The sequence below is a fragment of the Rhineura floridana genome, chromosome 1 (assembly GCF_030035675.1).
Source record: "Rhineura floridana isolate rRhiFlo1 chromosome 1, rRhiFlo1.hap2, whole genome shotgun sequence".
Taxonomy (NCBI): domain Eukaryota; kingdom Metazoa; phylum Chordata; class Lepidosauria; order Squamata; family Rhineuridae; genus Rhineura; species Rhineura floridana.
Window position 1 is genome coordinate 4,703,577 of NC_084480.1, and position 19,468 is coordinate 4,723,044.

Genomic DNA, 19,468 nt, shown 5'->3' on the forward strand with positions numbered 1-19,468 from the left:
GGAACTTGCAGGAGTTCTCCCATAGACCATAGTGGCAAACTGGGTATATAAAGATAAGGCCGGTCTCTCGAGTAACCTGGTCCTGAGCTGAATAGGGCCTTACATGTTAGTACCAACATCTTGAACTTGGCCTGTTAACAGATTGTAAATCCCATAAGCAAATTTACTCCTTGCTGAGTGGAAAGAGCTGTCTGGAAAATCATGTTGAAAGGGGAGAGTTAGATGGCTGTGAATGACTTAGCTTTCTTAGAAACTCCCTAATTAGATCTAAGGGTAGTCTGTTGGTTTGACTTCATCTGGCCCCATTTATTTCTTGGCAACATTAGGCTCAGGTCTGACACTGCTACATGGAAAAGCTTGAGTTGGGAGTAAGACCTCAGAAAGGGACAGGCTCTTTATTGATACAAGCCTCAATTATTAACAGAAGAGATCTCCTTTCTGTCCACATAGCAGTCTTGCACATGGGCTAAGGCCCAAAACTTAGCTGGCCTGAGGTTCAGGTTTATACCTCCAGTTCACATTTTACTGACTGCCAAAAAACAGAAGTGCCGTAAAGGAGAGTGCACAGGAAGAACAAAAGAATATTGCAATACGTCTTGTATGTGCATCTGCACTCTTTCTGGGTTGCTTTAAACATTGACATTGTTGTTACTTTAGGATGATGATCTTAATGTAGTGACAAGCCATTTTCTATGAAGTACAGTGCAACAGTATTTTGTTGCTCAAGGTACACTGCTTAAGAAGCAGGTTAATGCAGCAGTGGTCTGCCCTTAGTAGGATTATAGTTTGGTTTGCAAAATCCCTGTTTTGGACTCCAGAGCCCTGCTAAATTGGACCAAAAATCCACATTAGACAGATGTCTCTGATAAGATCACAAAGCAGGCTCTGAAGGGAGTGTCCCTTCCCATTATCTGTTCCCAGTTCTAGTACTGCGTTAATAACCTCAGAGTAGAGCTATTTCCCACAAATTCTCTAGTGTTCCTGTAATGCAGTGAGAGCTAGATGTCATCACCAAGTCTGGTGGCAGTGAATTCTGCAAGTCTTCACACTAGCATAAAGTTACCTTTGATATATATTTTATAATTGCTGATCCTCCATTTCTGGAAATACAATATACAAGTACAATATTGGCGGAGATGGGGGATCAGCCATGTGTGTTCTCCTTCCCAGGAGGCCTGGGTGGAATTTGCAAAGCACTTGAAATGGCCTGATGTGAATGTCTGCTACCTCCTCCCACATTCCACCTTAAAACTCGTAGCAGATTACAGACACAGATTACTTGGAAAAGCCTCCCCCTGTGCACACTTTGTGTTTTTTACCAGCTAACCTGGTTAAGAGTTCTGGGGAACGTGGAAGCTTGCATGCCATTTTGTGACTTTTTCTGGCCTAATGCCCTAGTAAGGTCTGTGGATTTTTTCTAATGGGCCAAGACAGCGACCATTTTACTTTTTGTGTAGGCCTTTGGTAGCAAACTGAGGACTGAAAAATTCATTGCGTTTTAATAATTCTCTCCAATTATTATTATGTCTTCCCTTAGAATTCTCTTGAAGACGGGAATTATTTTTACCTGGAAGCAATGGGGTGGAGCCATGGGAAGCAAGTGGTGTTGAGAGATCTTCTCGAACCTTTGGTTTTACCCCTGTGGCAGTACTCATACCTTATTTTAAGGCTTTGTTTTTGAGTTGTGCACGTGTTCAACATAGGACTTTTCTTTTTAAAGCTATTCAAAGTGTTTTATATCAAGTTTCAAAATAACTCTGTTGAGAGTTGGTTAACTTTGTAATGGTATCTGAATCAACACTGGCCGTGATGGTAAATGACTTTTACTTCTTTCAGCGATCCTTTGAATACCTCTTTGCCAATGTCCAATACAGTACAGGAGTCCACCTACACCACCCCTGACATCACATCTGCCAGCCTGAGTGGCTCTTCCCAGAGCGCTAGTCCCATTACGACCACCACCTCCTTTGACCAGGCTTCTGTGCACAGCAGATTAACATACCAGACCTCCGTGCCTCCATCAGAACCGTCCCCAGCTGTTGTCACTGTGAGTAGGCTTTACAAAGCATCATTACTGAAAACGTCACCATAGTATGTATGTATGTATTTATTTAATTAATTTATTACATTTATATACTGCCCCATAGCTGAAGCTCTCTGGGCGGTTTACAGCAATTAAAAACATTAAAAACAAATATACAAATTTAAAAACACGTTTTTTAAAAAACAATTTAAAAACACATGCTAAGATGCCTGGGAGAAGAGGAAAGTCTTGACCTGGTGCCGAAAAGATAACAGTGTTGGCGCCAGGGGCACCTCGTCAGACAAGACATAGCAGAGGTTGTGGGGGAGGCAGGGATGGGAGATAAATAACATAAAGGGTCATTTGCTGCCAGACTGAATTCATACATACAGCTCACAGTGTCTGAGGCTTACCTTCAGATCCCATTGACTGAAATACTTTGTTTTCTTTATTAATTAGATTTTTATCCCACCCTTCCTCTCTAAAGAGCCCAGGTGGCAAACCACAAAACAGTAAAAACAATACAATAAAAAAAAACCATTTAAAATCATACCTAATACCCTCAACTAATATTTCAGGCTTGCCAGAAACAATATCCTTTAGTATTTTTCAGCCCTCAAATGTCAGGGAGGTCACTTATAAGTGGGGCTGCTACAGAGAAGGTCCTGTCAAGCGTCAATGCCAGTTTTCTTTGAAAGCAATAAAAGCAGAGGTTCTTCGGGCGCTAAATTCGATGCAAAGTTGTGCAGTGCAATTCTAGTGTATGCACCCCAATTTAATATGTTTGAAATCCTAGATAGCCATCTACTACCTACGTAAATTGTTTATAAAGCAGTTGCCCTTAGTAAGCATCCTTGCTATCACTCCAGTTTTAGATCTGGCAAATGTTTTCTGCCTATGAAGAGTTCTGTGAAAATTTATGTGTCCTTCACATCTGTAGGAAGGTGGCCCATTAAAGATCTCTCATGGAGACGTAATAAATCTCCAGAGGAGTTGCTATGTTAGTCTTTCACAGCAAAAACAAGGAAAGTCTTGTAGGATCTGAAAGGCCAACAAATTTATTAGTCCATGAGTTTTCATGGACTACAGTCCACCAGAATGATAAATCTGTTAGTCTGTTGAAGTGCCACAGATTCTCTTCACAGCAGAAAAAAACACTAATATGGCAACCCATTTGGAAGTTTTATTACCAATTTTTGTAACTTTTTCAGATCTCTTGTATGATCATGATGAGGTTTAGAGCATCCTTTTTCATGGTTCAGGATGAATGTTTTCATGCCCCATTCTGCACGGGGGGTGGGGGGAGAGGTTTGCCTAGCAGTAAACCTTCTTATGTCTTCAGGCATATGCCTGCCACCTCCCAGTAGTACTCATAGTAGAATGGATCTTTAGCCTTTGCTAGTGATTGGGGAGAATCTGACTAGAGTGTTGGACATCTGCCTACTGCATCCCACAAGCTTGCAGCAGATAACAATGACTTGGGGAAAAGTATGTCCAGTTAAAATTGGATTTAAAAAGATGACATATAACAGTGCTAAAATCTTACCACAAGTTTTAGTTGAACTGCCCTTGATGTGCTACAAGGGTGCTTTGAATTAGTGGAATGTACCTCCTAATGTACATCCTTTAATACATTTATTTAATCTATTGATTAATGTATTAATACATTTTTCACACTATGCTAGCACAAAGAATGAAATGAGCTGAGTTCATAAGAACAGAAGAACATAAGAAGAGCCTGCTGGATCAGGCCAGTGGCCCATCTAGTCCAGCATCCTGTTCTCACAGTGGCCAACCAGGTGCCTGGGGGAAGCCCGCAAGCAGGACCCGAGTGCAAGAACACTCTCCCCTCCTGAGGCTTCCGGCAACTGGTTTTCAGAAGCATGCTGCCTCTGACTAGGGTGGCAGAGCACAGCCATCATGGCTAGTAGCCATTGATAGCCCTGTCCTCCATGAATTTGTCTAATCTTCTTTTAAAGCCGTCCAAGCTGGTGGCCATTACTGCGTCTTGTGGGAGCAAATTCCATAGTTTAACTGTGCGCTGAGTAAAGAAGTACTTCCTTTTGTCTGTCCTGAATCTTCCCTCATTCAGCTTCTTTGAATGTCCACGAGTTCTAGTATTCTGAGAGAGGGAGAAGAACTTTTCTCTATCCACTTTCTCAATGCTATGCATAATTTTATACACTTCTATCATGTCTCCTCCTTTCTCACTGCGTTAGCTGAGATTTGTATTAAAAGTTTTTTGAAAGGAGTCTTGGTAAAACATAAGATAATCTAGTTGCCTATTTGATTTCACCTTTTGGAGAGGTGAGCCACTAATTTCTTTACTTCATTTTGACTCTTTCAGAATGGACACAACAGTATACAAACACAGTCAGCTCCGGACAGTAAGTTTATAAAACCTTTGCTATGTATGTAGTTATGACTTTCCTTTTTCCTTGCTGTGCTGTTCTGTGGTGTGAATTGATACCACTATCTGCCTTCTATACTTGTTGGGGGAAAAAGTTTTGTATTTGTAGAGGTTATGGTGCTTTTCCTTGCAGGCTTAGTAGTTAACACTCAAACCAGCCATGTGGAGCTTACCGTACAGTATTCAGATGGCTGTTATCAGCTGACATTTTCTTACCTGTGTTGAGTTCAAGTCAATTTCCTACTTCCTTCACTAATGCTAATCCTGTGTCCAAATCCTGAATTTTGACAGGCTGACTCCCACCAAGTGATCATGGACACCCCTCCCTTTTATTCTTCACTAAGAATAGCTGAGGCGATCCTGCAGTGAGCTAGCATTCTCTGTACTGCCAGTATGTTCGGTGGTTCTTCACGGTCTCTGCAGTCACTCGCATGGGTGTTGTGCCTGCACATAGCCTCATTTGGAATGCTTAGCAAGACTAAACTGGAGGCAATCCTGGATTGAGTTAGCATTCCACTTACTGCCACCATTTGGTTTGCTGCTGTCCCCTTGTGGGGCAAGGTTTTGACTTGGGTTCGATGACAGTTTGCTAGGTTTGTCTACCTCTGCTGTCAGAGGCAGTATGCCCTGGAATACCAGTTGCTGGGAATCACAAGTGGGGACATCTGGTTGGCTACTGTGAGCAGAGGATGCTGGACTAGATGGGCCACTGGCCTGATCCAGATGCAGAGCTCCTCTTTTGTTACCAGATTTGTTAATGGGAAACAGTGTATGGCTAGAATTCCCTTGTACCTTCACAGCACTTTGCTTGCCCGGTACTCTCAAATTCACATTCCTGACATGGGAATCTGTCTTGTACCAGGGTCCATTGAGCCCAGTATTGTCTTTTGATTGGAGGACTAGCTCTCAAAAGGTTAGAGAGACATAATTCTCAGGCCCACTTTCCAATATCCATTTAGCTAGATATGCTAGGGATTGGACCTTCAACGTGCAAGACATGTGCTCTGTTGCTGAAGTATTGACACCTCTACTGAAATGTTCTGGGATGATGGGAAAACTTACTCTTCCCTTCCCTCCCCCACACCTCTCACTTGACTAGGAGGACTGTTGGAGTTGAACCCACAGCCTCACGCAAGTGCAGACGTAGTGAGAGTGATGGGCCCAAATTAAAATGGTGGCACATTGCTGAATTCCCAGGGTACCAACGTTGTGTTCCCCTTGAAACCTGATTCTTTTGCTTGAATCATCTGGAGTAATCTGTCTCTGAGACACTGTGGCTTTGGTTGAGCATTCAGTGTTCTTTGATGTATGTTTGAAGGTACAGATAGAAGATTTGTGTGTTTGCTGCCTTGGGATCCTTTGGGAGGAACGGCAGGATATAATTTAAAAAAATAGTAATAGTTAACCCTTCACCTTAAATGACTAGCTAACTTGTCTGGGGGAAGGACTTGCTCCTGGAGCAAGTTGCTATTGCTGTGGAATCTAGCAAGACACAATGAAAAGGCAATGATGCTCACTTTCCAAGCACATATCTGATACTGTATGCTGTGGAATATCCTGTGGCTGAGTCTTTTTTGCTAATTTATATATAAAGAGATGCATATGTTTGGGTCATGCTTACAAAATAGGGCCAGTAAAATATTACAAACTCCAAAAACATTTTTTTTTGTGGGGGGAGGGGGAGAGCCAGCCATGTTCTAACAATGGAAAGCAAGTCAGTTTTTTTCAAGCTTCCAGTGCTTATAGCTGCCCTCCTTAGGAACTTCTAGATTTTTCTAGCTGGACAAAATAGCTTTTCTTGGTGGGATGTCTTTATGGGGCAATTAACGTACCCAAAAGAGCCTGACCAGTTGACCTATAAGGCACATTATATGGCTAGGATTTGGGTATGGCCAGGACTGGGTAAGGAAATGTAACTGCCTGAGGCTTATCAATAAGGAAATCCTCTGGGTTGACATCACATTTGGAGAACAAACAGTGGGCTAAAGTAGTAAGCGGTTAATTGCCATATTGGAAGGTCTATGAATGGTTCTGAGGTTTTGTGTGTGTGTTTTTTCTTCCATTGTAGCGCTCTTTGATCTTAGCAACCATTTTGGGGAGACTTCCAGATTCCTCTGTGTTAAACAGGAATTCTTCATGTGATGCACTGTGCCATTGTAACATAGATTTATCAGTTCACACATGAATATAATTCTGCTTGACACCGTTAGAAACAAAATACACAGTTGTGCTGTAACTGAACTTAAACGGTATATCCTCATTTTAAAAAAATAAACTCTGCCTAATCAAAACAAGATTAGGACCACCTCATTGGCATCTAGTTTTTAATGCAGGGAAGTACTCTGACATGGATGACTGGAATGCAGATGGTGGAAAACTTGAGGTGAATACAACCACAGATTAGAGCCCATTATGCTGTGCAGTCATGGCAGCAAATAATTTAATTTTTTGCCACCATTGTGCCTGCACAATATTGGCCAGTTGAGTGGCAAGGGGCTTGCTTTGTATAGGCATAGTAGATCAGCCTGTGAAATCCTCAAAATCCTATTGTGACCAGTTTGTGGCGCATTCTGCAGACAAAATAGCTTGCATCCACTGTGACTGGATGCAGTAACATGTGACAGAATTCAAGATGACCACAGCCAGAACACTGTCTAGTCCTGTTCTTGTGGATTAATTTCAGCTTGTACTGCCTGAAGTTGTTAAGATATTTGGAGGACTGAGATCTAGCAGTTGCTTGTTAAATGTTTATCTTTACTGGCTAATAGAATCTGCCAAGACTGAGCTGTCAGTATGGACTTCAGAGGCATTTATTGAGGAATAAGGTAATCCCAGCCGCTCTGGAGGCCATAGTGGTAAAACCACTGCTGAAGAAACAAAATTTAAATCCATTGAATATGGAAAATTATTGCCCAATCTCAAATTTACCATTTTTGAGCAGTCTCAGAGAGGACACTGGAAAGGTCTGGCTTTTGGGTGGAATTTGGGATAAATCCCATCCTGATTACCCTCCTGGATGACTTAGCATGATGGATGGGAGGAATGTGATCCTGCTGTTTCCTTAGGATCTCTCAGTAGCTTTCAGTACCACTAAAAATTCAGCACTCTTAAGGGGGTTTAATATGGCTTTAACTGAATGAAAAATTTATTATGTCTTATCACTAGTACTGTTTTTTATAAAATTTTGTATATCATCTTGAAGGTGCAGTTGAGCCTGAAAACGAATGTATGAATTGGGCAATAAACAGATAGTGTCTATCATCTGTCTCCCCCCCCCAGCAGTCTGAATCACATTAGGCAGCTCAGCTCTTAACTTCTAGAAAGGTGTCACTGCTTGTTTTGTGCTTAACTTGTGCAAATCTGTGTTGTCCATTCCTAGAGCTTTGTTTATTTTTCACACAATAGAGAAACCTGTGTTGGCTGGCTGTTTGGTCACTGGCACAGATGCCACCTCTTACAGCAGCATGTCTCACTTTTAGATCTCCTGATGGATTTTCACTTGCCTGAAACATGCCATTAGAAGCTGAGTGGGCTGAGGGAGAGAACTGTCATATGTCAGAGGCATAATGTTTAGGAGTAGATATATAGCCCAAAATCTTGTTAGGCTGCTGGGAAAACAAGGTTTTGGATATTGGTGACTTCGTGAATTTGTCGGTGGATATCTTTGAAAAGCTGAATGCCATTACAGGTTAGGAAGGTACAGTCTCTCACTGGAATTTGGCCAATTAAGAGAACTGCTTGCTGGGGGAGCTTGCAGAAAGGTAATAATGTGCTGTGTGTGCCCTTGCCACCGAGACAACTTGAAAAACACCACAAAGTTGCTGATTCTTTTGTAACTCCTTTATGGCATAGCGATTGGCTATATATTTTTCTTTCCCTCCACTCCATCCATCCATCTCCACCCATCCATCCAGCTTACTGACTTAGTTGTGCTGTGTGTGTGTGTACGCATGCGCCTTCTCTGAATTGCTTTTCTTGAATTCTTTCAGCCAGTTCATCAGTTCCAACATCTAAGACAGAAACTTCTCCTCCGGCTCTCCCTGCCAAAGGCTCTTCCTTGCCTAACACCACAGCCGCTACAGCTTTGCTTCTATCTTCGACACCACCACATACAGCAGCACTTCCCAGCTTGCCGCAGTCAAATGACTTGGTCAGCAGCTCACTCTCCCAGTTAAGCAGGTACAATAGAAGGTGTGGGGTGAACATGACGAGGTGTTGGGTGAGCAAGCAGACAAGAAGCCAGTTCCCTGGGGGTTCCCTTATGTTTTCTTAACTTGCATGAAGCCATGTGGGTTTATGAAATAATGGAAATAGCCTGCCTTGAAGTCGATCCCAACTTACGGCTACCCTATGAATAGGGATTTCATGGTAAGCGGTATACAGAGGGGGTTTACCATTGCCTCCCTCTGAGGCTAGTCCTCCCCACTGCACAAGCCAGCCCCTTCCTTGTCTGCAACTGCCAGCTAGGGGGCAACTGGGCTCCTTGGGACTTTGCAGCTTACCCATGGCTGCACAGGTGGCAGGGCACGTAACCCCTGAGCCACTCCCTGTGCAGGTGATCTTTAGCTGGCCCTTGACGCCCAGGAGACACGAGCGGGGATTTGAACTCACAGATTCTGGACTCCCAGCCAGGTTCTCCTCCCCACTGTGCTATGCCAGCTGTATGTGGATTTATAATTTATTTTAATTCATTTATACATAACACACCTCCATCAGAGGCCCAAGAAGCACAATGACACAGGAATCTACTACACCCCACTCCAATTGGTTACCAAAAGGAAGCCAATTAGGATGCAGCAACACTGGATTTGTGTGATGCTAGTGAATGACTAACTCTTATGAGGTGTGGACCACCAGTACTGCATCAGCTGAAGCTTCTAGTGTGCAACTCAGCCCTGAGGTTGCAAGATGTCTGGTTTTTAAATGGTGGGAGTTGCCCAGTGAACCTATCAATCTGCTCACAAGAGATCTCTCTTAAACCACCTGAACTGATTATCTGTCTGTTATGGTGCTTGCAATTGTTGTGTTGAGAGAAACAAAAAATGCCCCCAAATGACAGCCCCCCGCCCCCAAGATGCTGAGGTGTGAACTGGCTGTTTCTAGCTTAACCCTTTACACTTGTTTTCTTCCCAGTTCTCTCTCAAATCATCAGAGCAGCCTCTCATCTCCCTCAGCACTGTCTTCATCCACAGCACACACAGTAAGTTGTTTGCATGTCTCGGCCTGCTAAACTATCCACCCTGAAAAGAACTAGACTCTTTTGCAGTGGAAAGGGGTGGCTTCCTTTTGACTTGGAGTGGGGATCATTGTGCCAAATAGCACGGTCTCTTTGTCACTTGTCGCTATGTACCAGAACTGTCAGTTCTATAGCTCAGAATAAATTTCCCTTTCCTCAGTGCCTGAAGACAGTGAGGTTTGCCTGATACGAGGCTTCCTCCACAATTAAAAGGAGAAATGGCAGAGCACTGGAGGAAAGGGATGCTGCTTGAAGGGTAGAAGTTGGCAGAAGCAGCAGCCAAAGTAATGTAGCAGTGGATGGTGTTGGTAGGAGAGACATCCAAGACATAATTGTAGATGCCAACTGGCAACAGAGAATTGGCAATCTTGTACATAATGATGGCAGAATTGAAGTTTGGTGGCAGTTGGCAGAACTCTTTCTTAGTTTTGTCTGCTTTGTTATTAAAAGCAAAAACTCCCAAACACTTGGACAGTTTATAGATTCCTATTTTACAGTGGGTTATTCACAGAGGAATCCCTATAATGCTTCAGTTACTACTTAAAATGTGCTCTCACATAGCAATTGACAAGCAATAAAATTAGAACTAAGTTGTTGTTTAAAAAATAAATGTTTAAATCCTTGATTATACTTCAGTTTATTCATGCAGGTGCATTTTTGTAAGAGCAGGCAATTGGGAGAACCATATAAACTTCCTGCTAAGTGGTGAATTCCTAGACAAAACGCACCTTGAATTGGTTGTTGTTGTTATGTGCCTTCAAGTCGACTATGACTTATGGCGACCCTGTGAATCAGTGACCTCCAAGAGCATCTGTCATGGACCACCCTGTTCAGATCTTGTAAATTCAGGTCTGTGGCTTCCTTTATGGAATCAATCCATCTCTTGTTTGGCCTTCCTCTTTTTCTACTCCCTTCTGTTTTTCCAGGCATTATTGTCTTTTCTAGTGAATTATGTCTTCTAATTATGTGTCCAGAGTATGATAAACTCAGTTTTACCATTTTAGCTGCTCATTATAGTTCTGGTTTAATTTGTTCTAATACCCAATTATTTGTCTTTTTCGCAGTCCATGGTATGCGCAAAGCTCTCCTCCAACACCACGTTTGAAATGAGTTGATTTTTCTCTTACCTGCTTTTTTCACTGTCCAACTTTCAACACCATACATAGAGATCGGGAATACCATGGTCTGAATGATCCTTACTTTGGTGTTCAGTGATACTTGAATTGGTTAATGGCCCTTAATGTCTATTGGAAGTCAGCTTGAGCAAGTTGCCCCTTAAATATTGGGGAATTCCCCCTAGAGCTTTAAGAACGATTTGCAGGTAGCAGGGCAAGGCCCTCTTCTCCCAGCTCCCGTGCAGCTTGCCTACAAAGCTTACATTTATCTCCCTGCAGCCCCCTTTGCTTGCTCTTTAACCTCCTTTCTCTCTCTATGTGTGTTTTTTTCCTTTCCAGCACACTAGTGTTGAGAACTCCGCTGTGCTCCAGCCTCCCACCACCTTTTCAGTTTCTTCAGCATTGGTCACCACCTCTTCGGTCTCCAGCATGGCCAGCAGCATGGCCAGCACTACCAACAGCCTTGGCCTGAACGCCACCAGTGTCTCTCTGCAGGCTCCCACCACGCGGGCAGCTCCCTTAGTGTCTTCAGGTTCGCAATATTAACAGATCTTGTGGATAGAGCGAGAGAGGACGTTGGTCTGCCTGTTGAGTGCCTCTTGTCCAGCCGTAAACTGCGTTGAGAAATTCTATGCCTTTTCTTAAAAGACTTTGCCTTTTCAGCTCACTTTGCACAGTGGCTTGTAAAATAAAAGTTGGCTGCCTTTTTAATGTGTGGGAATATTTGATGGGGAAAACCTCTACCTAGCATTTAACTTAATACTTAAAAAAAAAAATTATTCCTCACGGTTGTAAGAAGCTAGAACAGCCTCATTGTCAGTTCCCTCTTCTCCAGCCTTGCTAGAAACACTGCGAACTCTTTGCTTTCATGATTAAGATTTTCAGATTTGAGTTAAAATAAGAAAAATTGTGCAGATATAATTTCCATAATTCATTGGCAGAATATCCCCTGGTATTCCCCCCTCCCCCAATCTAACAAAGTAAGTTCTAGCAGGCTTGGAATCCTGGGGGTGCATGGGACAAATAGGGAGTGGGATGCAAAGTTTGATTACTTTGAAAGGAGGCAGTATAGACAGGGAAAATACTTGGTTGGCATCTGGTTGGCCACTGTGAGAACAGGATGCTGGACTAGATGGGCCATTGGCCTGATCCGGAAGGCTCTTCTTACGTTCTTATGTTACTGTTTCTCCAGACTGAAGAGACCTTACAACTCTCATGTAGTGAGTCACATGGGAAAGAGGGTATAATTTAGTGGTAGGGCACATGCTTTGCCTCCAGAAGGTTCATAATCCCTGACATTTCCTGTTGAAAGATCTTGAGTGGCAGGGCTGGGAAAGACTTTTCACTGCCCATGATATTGCAAAGCTGCTTTATGTTGGAGAAGACAATTCTGGGCTAGATGGACCAGTGATCTGACTCAGCAGTTTCATAGACTGCAATTCTAACCACACTTACCTGGGAGTTAACCATGGTGAATTTTCTGGAGTTTACTTCTGAGTAGATAAGGTTGGATTGCACTGATAGTTCTTACATTCTTTGATTGTAAAGAGGCAGAATTGCATATCAAGTTATCTCAATTGAATGATTTACCCCAAGGAATGGGAAACAAACTAATTCAACAAGGGGGGTGGTGTTAGTTTGATTCAATCTTTATTGTTTAATTTTGCAGTGGGAAACCTGTGGCCCTCTGCATGTTGTTGGACTAAAACTCGCATCACCTCTGACTGCTGATGGGGGTTGTAGTCCCAACAAAATCTGGAGGATCGCAGGTTCCTTACTCTTGGTTTTAGGCACAGGCCATTACAAGCTTAGCTTAAATTTACATCCTGCTCTGTTGCTTATGCCCTTAGCAGATCATATTTACCGACAGTTCTTAAACAATAAAACATTTTAAGATACGTTGGCTTAAATGGAAATGGACTTCCTTCAAGTCAATCCTGACTTATGCCTATCCTATGAATAGGGATTTCATGGTAAACATTATTCAGAGGGGGTTTCCCATTGCCTCCCTCTGAGACTAGTCCTCCCCAGCTGGCTAGGACCTGCTCAGCTTGCCACAGCTGCACTAGCCAGCCCCTTCCTTGTCTGCAACTGCCAGCTGGGGGACAACTGGGCTCCTTGGGGTTATGCAGCTTGCCCAGGGTTGCACAGGTGTCAGGTCACATAACCCCTGAGCCACTCACTGTGGGGTGATCTTTAGCTGGCCCTTGACACCCAGGAAACACGAGTGGGGATTCGAACTCACAGACTCTGGACTCCCAGCCAGGCTGTCCTCCTCACTGTGCTATACTAGCTGTGGCTTACCTTATGGTTATCCTTAGTTGCTATACACTTTCCCAAACGGGGCTTGCATCAATTCCAGAAAATGGTCCTACGCCTTGCTGAACTTCTCAAGGTGGTTGTGGGTAAGCCTTCTGCTTGTACTATCTGGATAGGACTTGCAGCTGTGAGTCAAGAATGAGAGCCCATTTTTCTTGTCATGGAATCATAGAGTTGGAAGGATCCTATAAAGCCATTGAGTCTAGTTCCCTCCTCAATGCAGGAATCCAAATTAAAGCATCATTGATTAGGGTTAGCTCTTGTGACCACTTCAGGCCAGTGTTAGAAAGTGAAATGGAATGTGGAAAGTGAATTCAGGAATGCTCTCAGCCAGGTTCTTCTAAACCCAGATGAGAGTTTAGCCAGCCCATGTTTGGAGACATTTTGTGGCCAAGGTCAACATAGCCAGACTTCTATGTCAAAATGGTTGAGAGATGGCAGCAGCTTTGAGCCTGAGTAGTTGTCCCTTTCTTGAGCATAAATGTATTCTCGGTAGAAACCATACACCACCAGCATGGTGCTGAACTGATCTTTTCCAGCAAAATTTAATGAAACGTGCAAAGGTGTGTCTTCTGTCAGAGTTTGAACAATAGCCTGGTTCGCACATCATGGTAAGCCAAATCATGGCTTGGTGAGAGTGTGCAGGTTCACAGAGAGGGAATGCCACTTTGCTCCTTCCCATCACACTGAGCTAAATCATGATTTGGCTTAGTATGTGGTCCAAACCCAGGCTCATGATTTAGCTTTCTTGGACAAATCTCCAGCCATAAACTATAGGACAAACCCAGAGAACCAGCAAGAAAGCTAGTGGGTTCTTCCCCTCAGGGAAGTGTTAAAAAGCCGGCTAGGGAAGAGAACAGCCCCTTAATAACTTGCCTGCAGATTTCAGAATTAAACTACTGTACAATATAAAATCCTGGTCCCAGAGGGTTTGCATACTCAGACAAAGACGAGAAAGGCTTGATACAGAAATTGACAGGATGGTACTGAGGAATGGTTAACTTGCAAGAAATCAGGATGGTGGAATAAATGAGACTGCTGCAGTGCAGGAGAAAGCACCACAGGAAAGACTGAAGAGGCAGAAGAGCAGGAGGGGGAAACAAGGGGGTGAGGACAAAGTGGAAACCAAGGCAGCGCCCTGACGTGCCCGTTTTAAAGAGTTCCTTACATCTCACGTCAGGGTGATTATTGGCCAAATTCCCTTCCTCGACAGCGTTCTTCTCTCATGGTTATGTGGTGAGAAGCTATGAAGCTTGTCAAAGGTTGCCTCCAGACCACATTTTGTGGGAGGGAACACGTACCCAGACATTCGACCACATTTTGTGGGAGGGAACATGTACCCAGACATTAGGTTTGCATGTTTAAAGTGGATTAAAGCACTCTCTCACCCGTGGGCAACAAACACACTTTAAAAAATACACAAACTTTTTGCACTTTGAAAAGTGATGGGGAAATGCATTGGAAAGTGTGGGGTGATCAAATGATTTAACAGGAAGTCATCTTAAAACACCCCACAAGCAAATCGAGAGGAATGCTCAGTAAACAGGTTGTCTGGAAGAGTTCAGAGAGCATATTTCACACCCTGAACCTTGTGACTCTTTTTCTTTTCTCTTTTTTTCCTTAAAAAGCCCTTTCTTTTGGTTTCACAGGCAAAGCTCCCCCCAACCTGCCCCAGGGTGTACCGCCCTTGTTACATAACCAGTATATTGTCGGACCTGGAGGACTTCTGCCGGCCTACCCAGTAAGCGGTTTCCTTGTGCCTCCCCCAAGATGAACTCTTTTTTGAACTGGCTTTTTTTGCTTCCCCAATTAGACTTCTCTCATGAAGTCACTCACAAACAGGCTGCCTTTTGCAGTAAATCTCAAACCATAACCTTGAAACTGATGTTGAGGAGAAGGTGGGAGTCGGAGTGCTGGACTAAGATAAGCTTTCTGATAGGCTTTCACAGACAAAAAAGGCAGTTTTGCATTCAGAGTGTTCTGTCTTGGTTTTGTTAAGGCTTTCTTCTTTATTTTTTTAAAATTCACAAGTTAAAAGACCAGTATGTCATGAATTAAATCCAGGGGTGGAGAGTGAGGAAAAATACAGATGCAATTCTCTCCATGGAATGTATCATCAAATCCTGCTGTGCTGCATTTTTGGCCCTTATAGGACTTGTGTAGCAAAGCTTAGGCCAGGGATAGGAAATGCATGGCTAGTCAGATGCTGCTGGATTAAAACTCCCCTCATCTCTGACCGCTAGCCATGCTGGCTGGAGTCGATGGGAGCTGTGGTTATCTAGATGTTGTTGGACTCCATTTTCCCCATCTCCTTCCTTAGGCAAGCCAGTAGTCTCTTCGCTTCAGCCCCCTGCTCCCAGTCTGCATAGGAATATAACAATACTGACCTACCTTACTGGGTTGTCGTAAACATTATAAGAAGGTAATGTAGACGAAGCATATGAAATCCTCAGAGGAATATAAATGCTAAGCACTTAAACTGTGTTGCTGTTGCTGAATACAAGAAGCTTCACTTTCCTTCAGTCAGAAGCGCAAGGCTAATCTGCGCCAAGGTGTAATGTATGAGCAAGCCCTAGACCTCAAATGCAGCAGTTTGTTTATTTATTTATTACATTTATATACCGCCCATAGCCAAAGCTCTCTGGGTGGTTTACAAATATTAAAAACACTGAACATTAAAACAAATATACAATTAGTAAATGTTCTTTAAATAGTAGTTGTTCACCAAGATGGCATTTGACAAAACAAAACCTGGTGATCATAAAATGTTACTTATTTTATGGCTCTGGCTTGGAATCTAAGTACTTGCCTAGCTAAGCGGTTACTTGAGAGTAGAGCCTTACAACTTTTTTTTTTGTCTTTTCCTCTTCATCTCTGTCTTCAAGCAGATTTATGGTTATGATGATCTGCAAATGCTCCAGTCCAGGTTGCCTGTGGTAAGTAGTGTTTTCTAATGTTTGTTTTTCATGCTTTAGTTGAGCTGGTATTCTGTTGGGGAAGCTATAAACACACATGGATGAGAAGTGCCACATTAGGCGTAATCCACCCATTTCTATAGAACTTTGAGACCAGAACACTCCCTATTAATTGTTTTAAATTGTTTTAAATTTTTTAATTGTGTTTTAAAATTTGTATATTTGTTTTACTGTTTTTAGTTACTGTAAACAGCCCAAGACCCTCCGTGGCGCAGAGTGGTAAACGGCGGTAACGCAGCCGAAGCTCTGCTCACGGCCGGAGTTCGATTCCAACGGAAGGAGGAAGTCGAATCTCCGGTAAAAGGGGTTGAGGTCCACTCAGCCTTCCATCCATCCGTGGTCGGTAAAATGAGTACCCGGGATATGATGGGGGGTAAAGAAAGGCCGGGGAAGGAACATACGGTCTGCCTAGTAAACGTTGCAAGACGTCACCCTAAGAGTCGGAAATGACTCGCACTACAAGCGCAGGGACACCTTTGCCTTTTAAACCGCCCAGAGAAATTCGGCTACGGGGTGGTATACAAGTACAATAAGTAAGTAAGTAAGTAAATAAGTAAATAAGTAAATAAATAAATAAACAAACAAACAAACAAACAAAGAAACAAACAAACAAATAAATAAATAAATATTAATATGGCATCTGCTGCAAAGGGAGCTAAGGTGAAGTTTAACTTAAAAATGTCTTCAAAGTTTTTAAAAAATGTTTTAAAAGTTGTTTTGTTTAAATTTATTTTAATGTGTGTTTTTATGATGTTTTAAAGTGTTTTTAGTGCTGTTATTTGCCGCCCTGGGCGCCTGCTGGGAGGAAGGGCGGGATATAAATCAAATAATAAATAAACTGCTAGTCCCAGTGTCTGCTATATATAAAAACTACTCTTAGAAATTCACTCTGGACAGAACAAATTTGCCATATAGACAAGGGATCATTATGGCAAACTCTGGTTCAGTCCTTAAGTGAGCATGCTCCATGTCCACATCAGCCTAGAACCCAGAAAAAGTCCAAAAAAGGAGCCAACTAAGATGTACCACTATCCCTCTGCAGAGAGTTTGTTTACGAACATAGCAAGCTTCCTTACACTGAGTCAGACCTTTCGTCCACAGTGACCAATAGTGGCTCTACAGGATTTCAGACTGGTTGGTGCCATTGGGGATTGAACCTGGGACCTTCTGCATGTAAGGCAGATGCTCCCCCACTGAGCAACACCCCTTTTCCCAAAGAGCAGTTAGTTTCTTTTGAATGAGGAGCTGTTTGAGCTTGCAGAGGTAGTGGGATCTCTGTCCACCTTAGGGGTCCCCAACCTTTGTGCACTCAGGGGCACATTTGGAAATCCACAAAATACCCAGACAGAAAGTTGTGACAGAACTTAAATAGGCAAAACATCTCATGCCCTAAAACAAATAAAACATAGACAAAAAAGTCAGACCCCCCCCAAAAAACTCCCTTAACCAAATAGGCAAAACAAGTAAAAAAACCTATTTTTTTAAAATGGGAGGGGCAGAGGGTGTTGGTGGGTTACAAGGAGAATGCCAGAGGATGCCATGGTGCCTCTTGGTGCCATATTAGGAACTCAAAGGCTATACCAAAGTTGCCTTAGCAGCAGCACAGGAATTCAAGGTTTCTTTGAATGAGATCTGATGTTCTACACTGGATATTGGCGATCTCAATTTGGGTGGCATTACTACTGTCTTTCTCTGGTGGTGAAAGTGTTACCTTGTCAGGATTCAGATTGCAGGCACCCTCCAGAAGTTTTGAACTATAACTCTTGTTACCCTGACAATTGGCCTTGCTGGCGGGGACTGATGGGAGTTGTAGGCCAAACATCTAGAGGCACTAGGCTGGGGAAGGCTGTTAAATGTGGTGGTGGAAGGAGAATGATTAATCCAGGTCTGAATTTTGTAAGTTTCTGTTGATTGACAAATGTTCAAGCCTGCAAATTACAGTATCTTGTAGGAGGGAGAGATGAGACTGGTACTCCCTGGTTTTTTGGGGGGGAGGGGGGGAAGCCTTCGCGTGTAAGTCTTTTTGTCTCTGCACTGGAGTGAGGTGAAGTAACTCCAGAGGTTCTTCTATGAAACAAATATTTTAGATCTGTTCCCACTGAGGTTCGTGCCGAGGTTCAGAATAGACTGCTGATTAGTATAGATATTCTTAGACCTTGCAGTGTTGTCACAGTTAAATCATCAATTCCTTCTGATCTGGGTTGATAATTTATTTCCAGAGTTGAAGGGACATCCTTCAACAGTTCTTTGCAAGATAGTGTCAGGTTGCCCTGCTCTGGAATACTTGTCCTGTGGAGCTCACAAAGTTCCATCTTGTCCTCAACAATGTTTAATATATTTCAGTAGCCTCTGGGTGCTATTAGCCAAAGTCTTGTTGGTTTTGTTACTCAACTCTGTTTTTAATTTATATCTGATCCAAGGACAGCAGTTAGGTTCTTTTGAATGGGTACCTGAGTGCTGTTGTGAGCTGGCTGAGGATCAGTAAATTAGAAATTGTATCCAGCCAAGGCAGTGTTGTTAGGAACAGAGAAAGCTGCCTTTTCACTGAGTCAGACTTGGGTCCATCTAGCTCAGTACTGTTCACACTGACTGGCAGTGGCTCTCCAGGATTCAGGCAGGGTTTTCTAGCTGAAGAGGCTGAGGATTTAACCTGGGGCTTTTTGTACACAAAGAGGATGCTCTGTTATTGAGCTATGGCCCTTCCCCTATATGATGTTTAAAAGATCTTGAAAGGTAGAGTTGAGAGTGGTATTCAGGACAAGAGTTCCCCTTCTCATCCTTTCCCCACCCCAGTAGTCTGTATTCCGGAGGTTCTCCTGGACACTAATGTGCTATTTAATTCATAGGCGGTGGTAGAAGTCAGGAGTATATTTTACCAGCTTTGGTTAGTAAGATGGCTATAGATCAGGGCCTTGTTCATATTCCATGAATTACTAGCCACATGTTGAGACTATTGTAGTGTCCTTAACTGGGTGTTCCATTGAAAATGGCTTGGAAAGTTAGTCCATAGTGCTCATTTTGTTGGCTGGTGTGTGAAAGAGAGGCATGCCAAGTGCATTGGCTGCCTATGAACTTCTGGACACAAGCCAAGGTGCAAGTGAAAGCACCTTGGATCCTGAACACCTGCTGCTGGCTGCCCATTTGCTACTGAGGCAAGTTCAAGGTTCTAGTCTTGGTGTACAAAGCCCTATACAGCTCGGGACCAGGATACCTGAAAGACCATCTTACCCCTTATATACCCAGCCGATCACTGCGCTCTGCAGCTGAGGGCTGTGATGCATCCTTCCCTGGCTCTCCCTGTCAGGTTCCTACCTGCTCGTGGTTACTGCCTGTCTCTAGGCACCACCAGGGACTCCACCAGTCCGGACCGCACTCTCTTATGGTTTACCT

General features: G+C 43.2%; 1 protein-coding gene and 1 non-coding gene across 3 annotated transcripts in view; both read left to right on the forward strand.

Annotated features, from left to right (window-relative positions):
- UBAP2 (ubiquitin associated protein 2) overlaps positions 1–19,468 on the forward strand; it is a 140,417-nt gene that overhangs the window by 85,784 nt on the left and 35,165 nt on the right. Inside the window, exons 15-21 of one of the 2 annotated variants that reach the window (XM_061613340.1) lie at positions 1,837–2,047; positions 4,371–4,410; positions 8,423–8,612; positions 9,567–9,633; positions 11,124–11,316; positions 14,753–14,844; positions 15,989–16,039. In XM_061613340.1, the coding sequence (XP_061469324.1) occupies positions 1,837–2,047; positions 4,371–4,410; positions 8,423–8,612; positions 9,567–9,633; positions 11,124–11,316; positions 14,753–14,844; positions 15,989–16,039 (844 nt within the window). The remainder of the gene's footprint in view (positions 1–1,836; positions 2,048–4,370; positions 4,411–8,422; positions 8,613–9,566; positions 9,634–11,123; positions 11,317–14,752; positions 14,845–15,988; positions 16,040–19,468) is intronic. The other variant, XM_061613341.1, reaches the window with a different exon arrangement.
- On the forward strand, positions 5,928–6,009 carry LOC133376002 (small nucleolar RNA SNORD121A). Its single transcript, XR_009760385.1, has one exon. It is a non-coding gene; the product is annotated as a small nucleolar RNA SNORD121A (small nucleolar RNA).